Source organism: Mobula hypostoma, chromosome 3 (assembly GCF_963921235.1).
Source record: "Mobula hypostoma chromosome 3, sMobHyp1.1, whole genome shotgun sequence".
Taxonomy (NCBI): Eukaryota; Metazoa; Chordata; class Chondrichthyes; order Myliobatiformes; family Myliobatidae; genus Mobula; species Mobula hypostoma.
The window spans coordinates 146,068,834-146,084,381 of record NC_086099.1 but is presented as its reverse complement, the minus strand read 5'-3'; the positions used below and the strand labels follow the sequence as shown (position 1 = coordinate 146,084,381).

The window sequence follows — 15,548 nt, the reverse complement described above, 5'->3', positions numbered from 1 at the left end:
AAATCTGGCTGAGTGGTGCTATAACAACAACATCGTACTCCATGTCAGCAAGAACAAGGAGCTGATTATTGACCTCAGGAGGAGGAAACAAGAGGTCCATGTGCCAGTCTTCAACAAAGGGTCAGAGGTGGAGAGGGCCACCGACATTAAATTCCTTGGTGTTATTATTTCATAGGACCTTTTCTGGGCCCAGCATGTACATGCAATTACAAAGAAAGCATAGCAGCGTCTTTACTTCCTCAGGAGCTTGCAAAGATTCAACATGACATCTAAAACTTCGAAAAACTTCCATGGAAGTGTAGTGGAAAGTATAATGACTGGCTGCAACACAGCCTGGTATGGAAACACCAATGCCCTTGAATGGAAAATCCAACAAAAAATAGTGGATACGGCCCAGTGCATCGCGGGTAAAGCCCTCTCCAACATTGAGCATAACTATGTGAAATGTTGTCGCAGGAAAGCAGTATCCATCATCGGCGTGCCCCACCACCCAGGTCATGCTTTCTTCTCACTGCTGCCATCAGGAAGAAGGTACAGCAGCCTCAGGACTCAGACCAGGTTCAGTAACAGTTATTACACCTCAACTTTCAGGCTCTTGAACCAAAGGGGATAACCTCATTCCACTTTACGTACTCCATGATTGAAGTGTTCCCGCAACCTATGGACTCACTTCCAAGGACTCTTCATCTAAAGTTCTCAATATTATTGTTTATTTATGCTTATTATTTCTTTCTTTTTTGTCTTTGCACAGTTTGTTGTCTTTTGCACACTGGTTGAACGCCTATTTATCATGGGAATGAACCTCCTATTACCAGCAGCAGAAGGTGTAACCCGCGGCCTGATGCTGGAGTCAGGCATTATTCAGCCGGCTCTACGAGGGTTCGTGGACAACATCACTACAACAACTGTGTCGCATGTCCAAGCAAGATGGGTATTGGAAACCCTGAACAATGTAGCCACTTGGGCGAGGATGTCCTTCAAGGCCAAGAAGTCCAGGTGTATGGTGATCAGAAAGGGCAAAGTTACTAGCAAGTTTAGTCTCCAAGTTCAGGGTGAGGTCAGCCCTTCCATCGAAGGTAACCCGATAAAATGCTTGGGGAAGTGGTTTAATGTGTCACTGACAGATGGGGCCAATGTCATCAATGCTGTGAAGCAGATAGACGAATGGCTGAAGAATATCGACAAATCCGGACTTCCCGGTAAATTCAAGACCTGGCTGTACTAATATGGCCTTCTGCCCAGGCTTCTCTGGCTCTTCACACTTTGAGTTCCCCATGACTGCTGTAGAGGGCATTGAGAGGAAAACCAACAAGCACCAGTGGAGATGGTTGGGAGTTCCTCCAAGATTCTCTTCAGTGGGCCTCTATAGAGGTTTCCCCCGCCATCCTAAGGTAGAGCGTTCCTATGAAATGGTTCGTAAGCGGGAATGTGGTAAAGTGAAGAAGCAATTTCCATTTATTTATATGGGAAAAATTTGAGAGCGTTCGCAGACCAAAAAATAACCTACCAAATCATGCTAAATAACACATAAAACCTAAAATAACTGTAACATATAGTAAAAGCAGGAATGATATGATAAATACACAGCCTATATAAAGTAGAAAGACTTTTCTACAATCATTGCCACACTGTCCACTGTAGCGAGAATCTCACGCAAGCGCTCTCGGCAGAAACACTCTCTCCAGTAACCTTTAAGCTATGAAGCTGCCAAATCATACCAAATAACACATAAAGATACACAGCCTATATAAAGTAGAAATAATGTATGTACAGTATAGTATCACTTACCGGAATTGGGAAGACAGCACCGAGCACACTGATGATGGAGTGTTAGGCTGAGTCGTTGGAGGTTGGGTTGGTGCAGTGGTCCCCAACCTCCAGGCCACGGACCGATACCGATCTGCGAAGTATGCAGGGGTGCAGCGGTAGCCAGGACGCACCCAGCACATCTTTAAGAAAAAAGCCAAAATAAGCAAGCTAATTAATTAGGTGCCGCCTGGCACGTATATGTCGGCCCAGATCAGGATATCACGAGTGATTGCCGATTGCGCTGCCTCTGATCTGGGCCGACATTTACTTGCTGGGTGGCACCTAATTAATTAGCTTGTTTATTTAGGCTTTTTTCTTAAAGAGGTACTAAGTGCGTCCTGGCTACTTCTGCACCACTGCATTCTTCGCGGCAATGTATCGATCCGCGATCTGGAGGTTGGGTTGGTAGGACACAGGGGTGTCATCTCATCGTCGTCTGTTTCCATCAGGGTAGGCAGGTCATCTTCTCTGTCTGCCTGCCTCGATGTCGAAGGTCGAGGTTTGCCGTCTGTTGTAGCTGATGTGGAAGGCTTGAAAAACGACAGTATGCTTGATTGCTTAGCCTCGCGCATTTTTCTATCATACAGTTCTTTGTAAGCACTCAAACCATCCGCAAATATGCCCTAAACCTATGCACCCTTTCAAAATTAAAGTCGTACTTTTCTGCAATCATTGCAGCGAAAATCTCATGCAGTTGTTTCACGTTCAGTTCCTGGACAACTTCAGTTTCGGTCCATTAGCTACTGCATTCGGTTTCGATTGTTATCCTTTCCTCTTCCAATTGCATCAGCTCTTCATCTATCAGTTCTTGGTCATGCCAAAACCTCTTCAACATCATCTTCGTCAACTTCCACAAGCCAAACTCACGTTGTCTTTACTTCGTTCACCACGATTGGAATGCTTCATTATGTCTAGTTTTACGCTAAGTGTAATACCCTTACGAGCTCTTTTAGGCTTTTTGGATACCTTAGAACTTATCTTGCTAACGGATGCTCAAAATAAATCGACATAAAACACAGATGCTTGCAGGCACGTGTTAAGCAATACTGGCTAGAATGCAGTTCTGGGGGAGGAGCTTGGCTGCTACCTTTTTTCGTGTGCTGTCTTTTTTCATAACAATGAAAACATCTTCTGTTAGCGAAAACAGGTAACTAATGTAGGTCTTTTGTAACAGCGAGGTGTCGTAAAGCGAACAATCAAAAAGTGAGGGACACCTGTATTCAATCTGGGCAACTGCAGCCTCCCCTGTCATCTGTTGTGGAGGAATTGAAGGTGGCAAAATGCAGAGCCTTGTTAAGCTTAAGAGATTCCAATGATGTCTTGGTAAAACAAGCAGGCGTTACAACCAGATCTGGGCGCAAGTGGGCAGCCAACGCAGCTGTGGAGCAGGCATTGTGTTCTCTGAAGCTGCAAGATATTATCGACAACCCCTGCGTCAGGTGGCAAGGCCTCGGCTCAGTTAACTTCCAGCAGTGGGGAAACGCAAGCATAAGGAACAGGCGCGATATGGTACAGGCAGAAGTAGGGATCCGTGAGGAAGAGAAGCGGATGTCAAAGGCAGTGGAACAAGGGTCCCAGGGTGCCTGGACAAAATGGGATCTGCCCAAGTGCAAGATCTCATGGGCAGAGTTATGGAGACTGGAGCCCTTAGGTATTTCCTTCCTCTTGCCATCCGTGTATGACACCCTTCCTTCATCATTACATCTGTACACATGGGGGATGAGAGAGGACCCGAACTGTAAGCTCTGTGGTCAAAAGGGAACACTGGCTCATGTACTGTCCGGGTGTAAGACAGCTCTAACTCAAGGACGGTATAGGTAGTGTCATGATAAGGTGCTTCTGGTTCTTGCTGACACATTAGAGTGAGAGAGATGCAAGAAGAGGATGGCTGGCACAGATTTGAGGAAGGCCATCACTTTCATCCAAGAGGGAGCCAGGCCTTTCATAACCAAACAACCAAAGCCCAATCTGCTGCTAACGGCCAGGTCCTGGGAGATGAGGGTCGATGTGGGAAGGATGTGGTGCACACAAACCTATGCCCGGACATTGTACTGTGGTCAACTAAAGACAGGAAAATAATTCTGGTTGAGCTGACTGTGCCGTGGGAGGAGGGATGGGAAGAGGCCCATGAGAGAAAGGCCTTGAAGTACCAGCCCTTAGTGCAGGAGTGTAAAGACAAGGGATGGCAGGCATGGTTGTTCCCTGTGGAGATCGGCTGCAGAGGTTTCCCAGCCAAATCAACGTGCCGGTTGTTGTCAGCTCTGGGCCTGGACGAAAGGAGCAAAAAAGAAACAGCTCGTAGGATGGGGGGAGAGGCAGAATGAGCCTCTTGTTGGATTTGGAGTAGATGAGAGGAAGGAAGTTGGAAGCCAGGAGCAGATGGACAGTGATTTGGCCACCACTACCGGCCCACCAACTGGAGAGTGTAATGGTTAAGGGTCGAAACATTCTGTGAAGGTTGGGAACCACCTGGTGATATCTGCTCCTGGCTGAAGGCTAGGGTTACCTTATAAGGTATCTGGAGAATGTACCCTAACAGGTGTATGTAGCAAACAAACAAGTTTCTTTCTTTTAGTCTTTGCACAGTTTGTTGTCTGTTGCACACTAGTTGAATGCCCAAGTTGGTGAGGTCTTTAATTGTTTCTGTTATGGTTATTATTCTATGGATTTATTGAGTATGCTTGCTATTAAATTAGTCTCATGGTTGTATATAGTGATGTATCTGTACTTTGATAATCACTTTACTCTGAACTTCATAAATTTCACTTGCAGAGCCTTTGGCATTCTACACCCAGTGGCCCCTTTTATTAGATACCTCCTGTACCTGATAAGGTGGCCACTGAGTGTATGTTCGTGGTCTTCTACTGCTGTAACCCTTGCACTTCAAGGTTTGAAATGTTGTGCATTGAGAGATCTGTCACCTACGTCAAATTTCTTCCCCATTCTGATATTTGGTCTGAACTGAACCTCTTGACCATGTTTGCTTACTTTTATGCATTGAGTTGCTGCCACATGATTGGTTGATTAGAGATTTGCATTAATAAGCAAGTGTATCTATTAAAGTAGCCACTCAGTGTATATGCCACTGTATTTTTACCTGTGGTCACTTCACCTAGCTCCAACTTTGATGCCTTTGACCTCTTGAAACAGTTGCCTCTGTATTGTGGATTGACTTGAGCATATCTGGGATGGAACTCTTTCAGCAATCCATCATCAGATCTAGCAGGGCCACATAAAATACTATTGGACCCTCCCAACTCTTCTTTTTTTCCTTTCAATCTCTCTCTTAATTTGTGAAAACAATCTACAACCTTTTCTGGCTCATACATGGAAAAGTTCAAATTCCTTTCTATTTGTAGGGGGAATTTTAAATCTTTTCATTGAGTCAGCTTTGAATAAAACACAGGTATATATGACTCACAAAAACTGTTTGAATATAAGGAAAGAAGTCTGTAGTATCTTTTCTTTCTGTGAATTTAGATTCACAGCAATTTGGTTGATACTTAATTCTGAAATGGCCTATAAATCCATTCAATTTATAGGCAATTGGAGGTCGACAATCAGTTTCGGTTTTCCCAGTGATATCCAAATCCCTATGATATAATTAAACCAAAAGTTTACTTTACTAAAGATATTAAAATATCCCTTTCAGAGTGGTTGTTTTAAATCAAAGGTTTCAAAGATACATTTAATGTCAGAGAAATGTATACAATATACGTCATGAAATGCTTTTTCTTTGCAACCATCTACAAAAACAGAAGAGTGCCCCAAAAGAATTAATGACAGTTAAATGTTAGAACCCCAAAGTACCCCCCAGCTCCCCTACCTCCTGTGCATAATATCCTTTACCTGAGAAATAAAGCTGCAACTCTTATGTTCTTTCAGCTGTTATCTTCTATTTTAATCCATCCTTTAAAGAGTCAAAGTACGTTTATTATCAAAATTTGTATGCAGTATACAACCTTGAAATTCGCCAGCCATGAAACAAAGAAACACTATGGAACCCATTCAAAGGGCGTATCAAACATTAACGTGCAAAAAAAAAACAAATCACGTCAACAACAAAAAATGAGTGAATAGTACAAAGAATATTACACATCAAACTGCAGAGTCTTGGAAACAGTCCAAGAATGTTCTAAACACAAAATAATCTGCAGATCTTGTTGTCAAAGGAATGCTCACAATGCGCTGGAGGAACTCAGCAGGTCAGTCAGCATCAGTTGAAAAGATTAGTTGTCATTTCGGGCCGAAACCCTTCATCAGGACTGAAGGAAGAACTTTGGGGAGGGTTTGAAGAATGCTGGTGGTTGAAAAAAACAGTAATTTTAAAGACAAAGGGGTGGGGGAGGGGAAGCAGGGAGGTGACTGGCTTATCCCTATTCCCTATTTCACATCACCTCCCTCATAGTTCTGCCTCCTTCTACTACTTCGCATTGTTCTCCTGCCAATCACCTCCCTGCTTCCCCTCCCCCACCCCTTTGTCTTTATAATTACTGTTTTTTCAAGTACCAGCATTCCTCAAACCCTCCCCAAAGTTCTTCCTTCAGTCCTGACGAAGGGTTTCGGCCTGAAACGTCGACTAATCTTTTCAGCTGATGCTGATTGACCTGCTGAGTTCCTCCAGCGCATTGTGAGTGTTCCAAGAACGTTGTTTTGTTCAGTTCAGTTCAATTTAGTGCTGTGTCGTTCATTATCTCCAGGCCACAGAGCCAGTCCTCCCTGATCAAAATCATGCAAAATAGCAATAAAAGGAGTAACCGGAAACTAGAAGCACATATAACATGAACTGCGGAGTCCTCTGGAGACGAGTCCAATTCATAAACCATGCCAAACAACTCAAGACTCCTGCACCTTCCTCTGGTCGCAGTGAATTAGAGGAAGACTGGTCAAATGTAGGCAGAGGATGCTGAACACCTGCTCACCTTTTGCTCTCGTTCTTGTTGATTTCAATTTTTCTTGATGCTTTAATTGGTGAGTTGGTGGAGAATTGGAGCCGATCATCAGTTTTTCATTCCAACATCGGACAGTATGCTCCCTTCCCAACTTTGCTCTCAACTGCAATGTATTCTCTCTGAGACAGCAAAAGTGCCAGATCAGTCAGTCGGCACAAAACATTGTAAATTACAGAATCTCAAAATGTAAATTACAGGCTTCAATCACACACAGGTTAGTAGTAGAAGTATATTTAAAAGAACGGTAAGAAGAAGTATTTATGTGAACTGTCTGCAGAATGTCGCTGTTAGTCATGTTGGTTGCTGGTTCCATCTTCGACAACTTCTGCAAGATTCAGGATTGTTTCGTGTCATTTCCTGTACACGAGCATAAGGAGAATGAAATAATTGTTGTTTCTCAAGTACTTTGATATTTCAAAGTACATGCCCATCTTTACACAACTGCTATTTCTCAATTGGATTCCACTCCATAGCAACGAAACAGTCATTAGCAAAATTGCATCCTCTGACAATTTTGTTCTTTCCATATTCATCTTCTTTGATTAGCCACAATCATTAGTGCAGCCACACATTCTATTCTTTCTTAGTATCTCTGTTTCATTTTCAGTTGATTTGAATGGTCAGTGAAATTCCACAGTAACTTCTAAAATTTTCTTGAAATCAGCATTAGTAACCAAGTTTAAGATTACAAGAACAGAAGCACAAGAAATTAGAGCAGGAGTAGGTTACCTGTCCCCTCAAGACTGCCTCACCATTCAGTATAATCGTGGCCGATCCACTCTGGCCTTAGCTTCTTGTGTGCTAGCTTCCCAAACCTTCAGCTCCTCGATCCTTCAAATATCCAAGTTCAAAGTAAATTTATGATTTAAGTATATATTCAACCTTGAGATTCATCTTCTTGCAGGCAGCCACAAAACAAAGAAACACGGTAGAATCCATGAAAAACCACACTCAACAAAGTCTATGCAAAAGAGGACAAATCTTGCAAATAATAAAAAAAAACAAATAATATATAGAGCCTGAGCTGCAGAGTCCCTGAAAGTGAGTCTACAGCTGCGGAGTCAGTTCAGCGCTGAGGTGAGTGAAGCCAGCTCAGGAGCCCGATGGCTGCAGGGCAAAACCTGAGACTCCTGCACCTCCTGCTCACTGGTAGTCGCGAGAAGAGAAGTAGATGGGTCAAACGCTGGTAGATACCACTGGACACTGGTTCATTTTCCACTCTGAAGCCTCAGTGCTTTAATCTGGCATGACGTTTTAATTGTCAGGGAATAATGGGGTGAACACTGGTTTGTTTTCTGCTCTCAAGCTTCAGTGATTTAATTCACGTGGAATAGTGGGGCTGAACATCAGATTGTTTTCTTTTCTTGGGCCTCAGTGTTTTAATCTGGCTTGAAGTCCGTCCCAGCAATGGCCATCCCAGAGAAGACTGACTTTTGGCTTTGAGGTGCCATACCTGCGTTCCTGAGAGATAAGTTCACAGAATCCTTAAGAAGAGTTAAGTTCGCAGAATCCTTTGGGAGATCATAACATCACTAGTTTGTTTAGATGGTTGAAAAGCGCATTTCTTAATATGTATTCATCTCCACTTTAAATATATCTAATGATTGGACCTCCACCAGAAAATTTCACTCTCTAGGAGAAAATTCTTCACATCTTAGTTGTAAATGACCAGCTCTTTATTTTATAATTGTCCCTTTGTTTGTGACTCTCCCATCAGTGAAACATCTGGATGTTTATTGTGTTAAACCTGCTTGGGATCTTGTATATTTGTATAACATCATCCCTTATTTTTCTAAACTCTAATGCATATAGATCCAAGCAGTTTAGTCTCTCATGGTAAGACAGACCTCTAATTCCAAGAATTAACCTGATGAATCATTTTTGAACTGTCTCCAGTATTACTACGTCTTGCTTTTGGAAGGTAAAAAAACCATGTACAGCACTCCAAGGTGGCCTTATCAACATTAACGCAAGTCTGCCTATTCTTAAACTCCTAACTTTCACAATAAAAGTCATTATGCTGTTTGCTGCCTTTGCTCTTTCTCTCCTTATTCCTCCTTCTCTGATTCATGATCCACATTCGTGTTGGTATGTCTTTTGTGGCATGGTTTGAGATGTTTGTGAGTCAGTTCAATCTACAATCTTCAATCTGCTCATATTCACTTTCTCTACCTGGGTATGCAATCAGCAAAATATTTTTATGTAGATTTCTCTGATTTCTATGTTTCTATGTATTCATTATCATAGATAAAAAAACTGCTGTTGATGATGTTGTAAAGTGTATTATTTAAGCTTGACCCTATGCCATATTAATTGTCATTCTTGCTCCATAGATGAGGATGGTCTCGGCATCAGTATTATAGGAATGGGAGTTGGTGCGGATGCAGGATTAGAAAAACTAGGAATTTTTGTGAAGACTGTTACTGAAGGAGGTGCAGCTCAGAGAGACAGCAGGTAAGAAAAAGTGTTATTAGAATGTTTACATACTTAGCTAATCTGTAGAATGTTTCATAGACACGTATAAAATCAGATTTGGATTTATTTATTCATCACTTGTACATCAAACCATACAGTGAAATGGGCTGTTCGCATTAACAAACAACACCAAGGATGTGTTGAGGTCAATGCTCAAGTGCAGCCACTTGTTCCAGTGCCAACATCGCATGCCCACAATGTTCAGCAGAGCAACAGCAGCAATACAAACCTCTTTCCTCCCTCCCATCCACTCACAGAGACAGTCCCCCAACTCCAGGACAGGCCGCCTCCAGCCTCCATTGGACTCACAGACATCAGACCTCCAACTTTCCCAGTGAAACTATAGACCTGGGACTTGGCCATTGGGCCTCAACTTCTGGGCTTCAATCTTTAGTATTGACACTGTTTGCATGTCTGTCCTGCTTAGCTGTTATTAACTGCTAGTAAACAGCATCATTTAGAGTTACTGAAGTGTTTATCGACGAGAAAATATGGTTTCTTTTATTGTGTGCATTGCTAAGTCTCTTAAATTGTTGCTTATGTAAATCAAGTTTGTTGGACATTGATATCTGCAAAAATTGAGACTCTGCAAGTAAGCTAAGATGATCTGTTTGGTGCTTTGATTGAAATTACTTGAAAATACTTATTTTCTCATATGCCAGGTCACTCATGATTGATAGTGGTTATATTTATGGAACCTACACTTCACCACTTAATTATTTTTTTAAATTTTGTGGCGGAACTTTGTTTTGAGTTTTGTTCTGATTCTCTGGTTTTGGGAATACTTAACTCGCCTGGGAAACATGGAAGAGGAAGGCAAAGAAAAAAAATATGGACACTGTGAAAGAACTAACAGATCTAAGTGTGCAAGATATCATTGACGCTGTGTGGGATCGTTCGATGTGGAGAGCCATGATCGGGCCAAGCGTGTAAGGTGCAAGGCACATGAAGAAGAACTTGCCTTTACTTTTGATGTTCAGTATTCTACTGACTCTGGGTTCTATCTTTATAATATGGTTACTAAACTGCCATACTTGCCATTTAATATGTTTCTCTTGATTTCCCAGACTGATGAGGGATGCGTTTGATATGTAGCTGCAAAATTTTGATACTACTGATACCCCATACCTCTTAATGGATGCCCAAACTTTGGGGTGCTATAACTCTCCTTAGTCAAAAATTAAGTTGGATATGTACTCTGTTGCAAAGCACTCTGAGGACTACTTTGCACAAGATGTCATGATATTTAGGTATCTTGAGAACCCTCCCAAAACGTTTTGGTTCTGTGGGAAAAAAACTGATACCTGCTTGACACTGGGCTTTGTATCGTGACACGGGATATTGCAAAAGCTGGAATCTAGATCAACAAACAATCTGCTGGAGGTACTCGTCAGGTTGAGCAGCATCTGTGGAGGTAGGGATGGAAATGTGAACATTTTAGACTCAAACCCTACTTCAGGACTGAGAGTGTAAAGGGAAGTTGGCCAGTATAAAGAGGAGGGGGGGAGTAATAAGATGGGCCAGTATGTGATTGGTGGGCCGAGGATGGGGGAAGAATGAGCATGATTGAAAATGAGCATGGAAATCACGATGTACATGAATCCTGTATCCATTTTTGCTGCTGGATCTTGTATAGGAAATTCAGTTGCACATCACATGAATGTATGGAGCCAACAGCCAACACTGATCATGTTGTTTATTGCACAAGGTATAATTTTGGATGAGGCAGGTACCAGTTGAATGTAACTGAAGATGATCATTGCTGTTCATTACTGTCATTAATGACAGCAGTGCAAGTCATTACTGCTGTTCTTAATCGGCTTCACCCCTATTAGAAGCTACTGTACATCTTTGAAAAATAAGTTATCAAGCCATGCCACACCAGGCATGCAAGAGGGAACCCTGATTTTCTGAATCTGCACTTGAGGTGTTCACAGAAGAAAAGAGAAATTGTTCAAGTCTGGATTAAGAAAGCACTACTAAGATGGCTGGAGAATTGCGATTTCAAAGATTTGGATACAATATTTACAATTTTATATGCACAAGATGATGGCACATCTAGTCACAGTGGCTACTGTGGCACCAACTAATGATGTAATTGTTCATCTTTTATTTCTTTCTTATGATCACATGACACTGCTGGATATTAAGAACATCAAGTACTGCAACAAAGAGGTGGTTACGAGAGGCGAAGGAGCAGCTACAGGATTGCTTCGAGTTGTTGGACTGGGCCATGTTCTGTGGATCTGAATGAATACACCATGGTTGTCAACGGACTTACTAAAACAGTTGTAGATGAGTGTGTCCCCACAAAATCATTCAGAGTCTTCTGCATGGAGGAGCCCTGGATGAGTCATCAGATCTGCAATCTGTTGAGGGCTAGATGAGGGGCATTCAAGTTTGGCAAACAAGTAAGATACAAGAGATCCAGGTACGATCTCCAGCACTCTGTGGAGATAGCACGCTTAACTGCGCACTGATCATGGCTTCTCGATTGGAGCTAAAACATCTGCAAACATTTTGCTAATCTTGGCGATCAACCAAACTTCCAAATTATTATTATTATTATTATTATTTCTTCTTTATTTTTTGTATTTGTAGTTTGTTCTCTTTTGCACACCGACCACCCAAGTTGCTGTGGTCTTTCATTGATTCTATTATGGTTATTATTCCTTTACAGATTTATTGAGTATGCACCTGAGAAAATGAATCTCAGGGTTGTATATGGTGACAAATATATACTTTGATAATAAAGTTACTTTGAAGTCTACCTCACCAGTGAGTTGTTGGACAGCATGGGCTTTTGGTGGACTGTATTGTTGCCTCCTAGTCACCCAGGGAGGCACTATCAGAAGTGGTGCTCAAGGAAGCAAAAACGAAGAAAGCATGCTAGTATTCAAGCGAGACTAAAGACGAAACCCTTCAGGCAAGCTGTCACGTTGATTCTGGTTTCAAATGTTCGATAGCTAGAAAATAAACTAGATTACCTGCATTGGAGACTGATTCAGCATGAGGTGGACAGGTATAGTGCCAATAAAAAATATTCACCCCTCCTTGGAATTTTTCATGTTTTATTATTTTACAACATTGAATCACAGTGGATTTAATTAGGCTTTTTTGACAGTGCTGAACAGAAGAAGACTCTTTTGTGTCAAATGAAAACAGATCTCTACAAAGTGATCTAAATGAATTATAAGTATAAAACACAAAATAATTGATTGCGTAAGTATTCAGCCCCTTTAATATGACACAACAAATCATCACTGGTGCAGCCATTTGGTTTTAAAGTCACATGATTAGTTAAATGGAGGCCTGTTTTTGGAGACTAGTCTGCAGTCAAGGTGATTCAATTGGTTTTAATAAAAATACACCTGTATACGGAAGGTCCAACTGCTGTTGAATCAGTATCCTGGCAAAAGCTACATCATGAAGACAAAAGAATACTCCAAGCAACTCTACAAAATCCCTTCAAAGGTTCAAAGGTCGAATTTAATGTCAGAGAAATGTGTACAACATACATCCTGAAATGCTTTTTCTTTGCAAACATCCACAAAAACAGAGAAGTGCCCCAAAAAATGAATAACAGTTAAACGTGAGAACCCCAAAGTCCCCCCGTTCCCCACTCCCGCACATGAATGGCAGCAAGCAACGATCCCGGTTGCCCCACCAGCAAAAGAAAAGTGCACCGTTACCGAGTTCAAGCGTGTGCAAAGACGCTTGAACTCGAATAGCAAAGAGAGAAATTAAAGTTACCCCAAAGGCTTCACATTTCATCCGACATTTGACAAACCACAGGTTCTCTCTCTCCTTGGCAAAGGAGAGGGAGGTGTCCCCACTTTTACAGCGAGTGGGAGACATAACAACAACCCGCTGGTTTACAATGTTAAAAGTCCGTTTCGTCGCTTTTTTCAAGCTCTGTGTCTGAAGATTGCAAAGACCTCGGGTCTTCGTGCCCACAGCAAAAGATTTTCCCATCTGCCTGATGACACACATGTCTCCTGCCGTGACACGGACCCTTGATCCGGACCCGAGATCTTAGGCTTCCGAACACGATCGAGACTCTCAATCCAAACCCTTGGCATGTTGAATAATGGCCAGTCATGGAACCCCGAGAACGGGTCCCATTCCTGCAAAGAGTCAAAGCCTGCGTGTAACTCCAGGTCAGGGTCTTCAAAAGAACCCTGAAAGGGAAAAATAAAGATATTAAAGGTGGAAATACAGTTAATACAGCAAATACTTGGTGTACAGTTAAGTCAATCATCAAGAATGGAAAGAATATGGCACATCTGTAAATCTGCCTAGAACAGGATGTCCTCAAAAAAACTGAGTTACCATGCAAGAAGGGGCCTAGTGAGGGAGACCACCAAGAGACCTATGACAACTCTGGAGAAATTGCAAGCTTCACTGGCTGAGATAGGGGAGACTGCATACGACAACTGTTGCCCAGGCGCTTCACCAGTTGCAGCTTTATGAGAGAATGGCAAAAAGCCACTGTTTGGGGGAAAAAAAATCTCACATGAAATCTTGGCTAGAGTTTGCCAGAAGGCATGTTGGAGACTCTGAAGTCAGCTGGAAAAAGGTTCGCTGGTCTGATGAAACCAAAATTGAGCTTTTTGGCCACTAGACTATATGTTCGTCATAAGCCAAACACCGCACATCATCAAAAACACACCATCCCTACTGTGAAACATGGCAGTGGCTGCATCATGCTGTGGGGAATTTCACTGCGGCAGGTCCTGGAAGGCTTGTGAAGGTAGAAGGTTAAATGAATACAGCAAAATACAGGGAAATCCTGGAGGAAAACCTGATGCAGTCTGCAAGAGAACTGCAACTTGAGAGAAGATTTGTTTTCCAGCAAGACAATGACCTCAAGCATAAAGCCAAAGCTACATGGGAAAGGTGTAATAACAACAATGTCCTGGAGTGGCCAAGTCAGAGTCGAGACCTCAATCCAATTGAGAATTTGTAGCTGGACTTGAAAAGGGCTGTTCACTCACGATCCCCATGCAATCTGACAGAGCTTGAGCAGTTTTGTAAAGAAGAATGGAGAAAAATTGCAGTGTGCAGATGTGCAAAGTTGATAGAGACCTATCCCCACAAACTCAAGGCTGTAATTCAAAGATTCAAATGTCCAATTTAAGATAAGAGGAGTGCCCCAAAGAATGAACGAGAGTTAAATGTTAGAACCCCAAACCCCCCCCCCCCGCCAGCTCCCCTCCCTCCCACGTGTAAGCGGCAGCAAGCAACAATCACCCCTCTCCCACCACTGGCAAAAAAAAAGCATCGGCACCCGCCACCAAGCTCTCAAGTGAGAGTAAAGCAATAGCAAAGACATAGACTTGCAGTATTCCAAAGACTTCACGTTTCACTTGGTATATGACATACCACTGTATGTGTGTGTGTGTGTGTGTGTGTGTGTGTGTATATGTGTGTCTCACTCTTTCCCTCTCCCCTCCCCCCTCCCCCCCAATAAGGAAGAAGGAGGTGTCTCCGTTTTCTCAGTGAACGGGGAGACATAACAAACGACTCGCCCGTTTACGATGCTAAAAGTCCGTTACGTCGCTTTTTTCAAGCTCTGTGCCCAAAAATCTCAAAGATCTTGGGTCTCTAGGCATACAGCCATAGATATTCCAACTCCCCTGATGCCACACGGGTCTCCTGCTGTGACACTGACCCTCGACCCGCCCATTTCCAGGCCCTGAGACCCTAGGCTTCCAAATCCAAGCCGGAATCTTAGACTGAGCCCTTAGTGTGCCGAACAACAACGGCCGGTTATGAAACCCTGAGAGTGAGTCCCATTCTCGCAAAGAACTGAAGTCAGCGTGTAACTCCAGGTCAGGGTCTTAAAAAGAACCCTGAAAGGGAAAAGTAAAGATATTAATGCTGGAACTAGACCTGTTTCTGAAGATGCAAGCAAAGGAGTCACCGTTTAGCGCCATCATTACTCTACTCTGCCTTTGCTGCCAAAGTTACAACTACCAAATGCTGTCTTGAAGGGTGTAATTAATTATGCAATCAATTATTCTGAGTTTAATAATTGAAATAAATTTAAACCAATTTGTAGAAATTTGTTTTCATTTTGACACAAAAGAGCCTTTTCTGTTAATTAGTGTCAAAAAAAAACAAATTAAATCCACTGTGATTCAATGTTGTCAAACAATAAAACATGAAAACTTCCAAGGGGGGGTGAATACTTACTATAGGCACTGTACATTCTGATGAAAGTGTGGCTCTAGGGTACTATCCCTGAAGCAGAAATCCAGCTAGAGGGTTTCATCTCTTTTCGGACCAACAGAATTCCAGTGATCACTG

General features: G+C 42.4%; 1 protein-coding gene across 3 annotated transcripts in view; it reads left to right on the top strand.

Annotated features, from left to right (window-relative positions):
• ppp1r9a (protein phosphatase 1, regulatory subunit 9A) overlaps positions 1 to 15,548 on the top strand; it is a 262,073-nt gene that overhangs the window by 76,493 nt on the left and 170,032 nt on the right. For all 3 annotated transcript variants that reach the window (XM_063043820.1, XM_063043819.1, XM_063043818.1), the window contains exon 3: positions 9,095 to 9,215. In XM_063043820.1, coding sequence (XP_062899890.1) covers positions 9,095 to 9,215 — 121 coding nt within the window. The remainder of the gene's footprint in view (positions 1 to 9,094; positions 9,216 to 15,548) is intronic.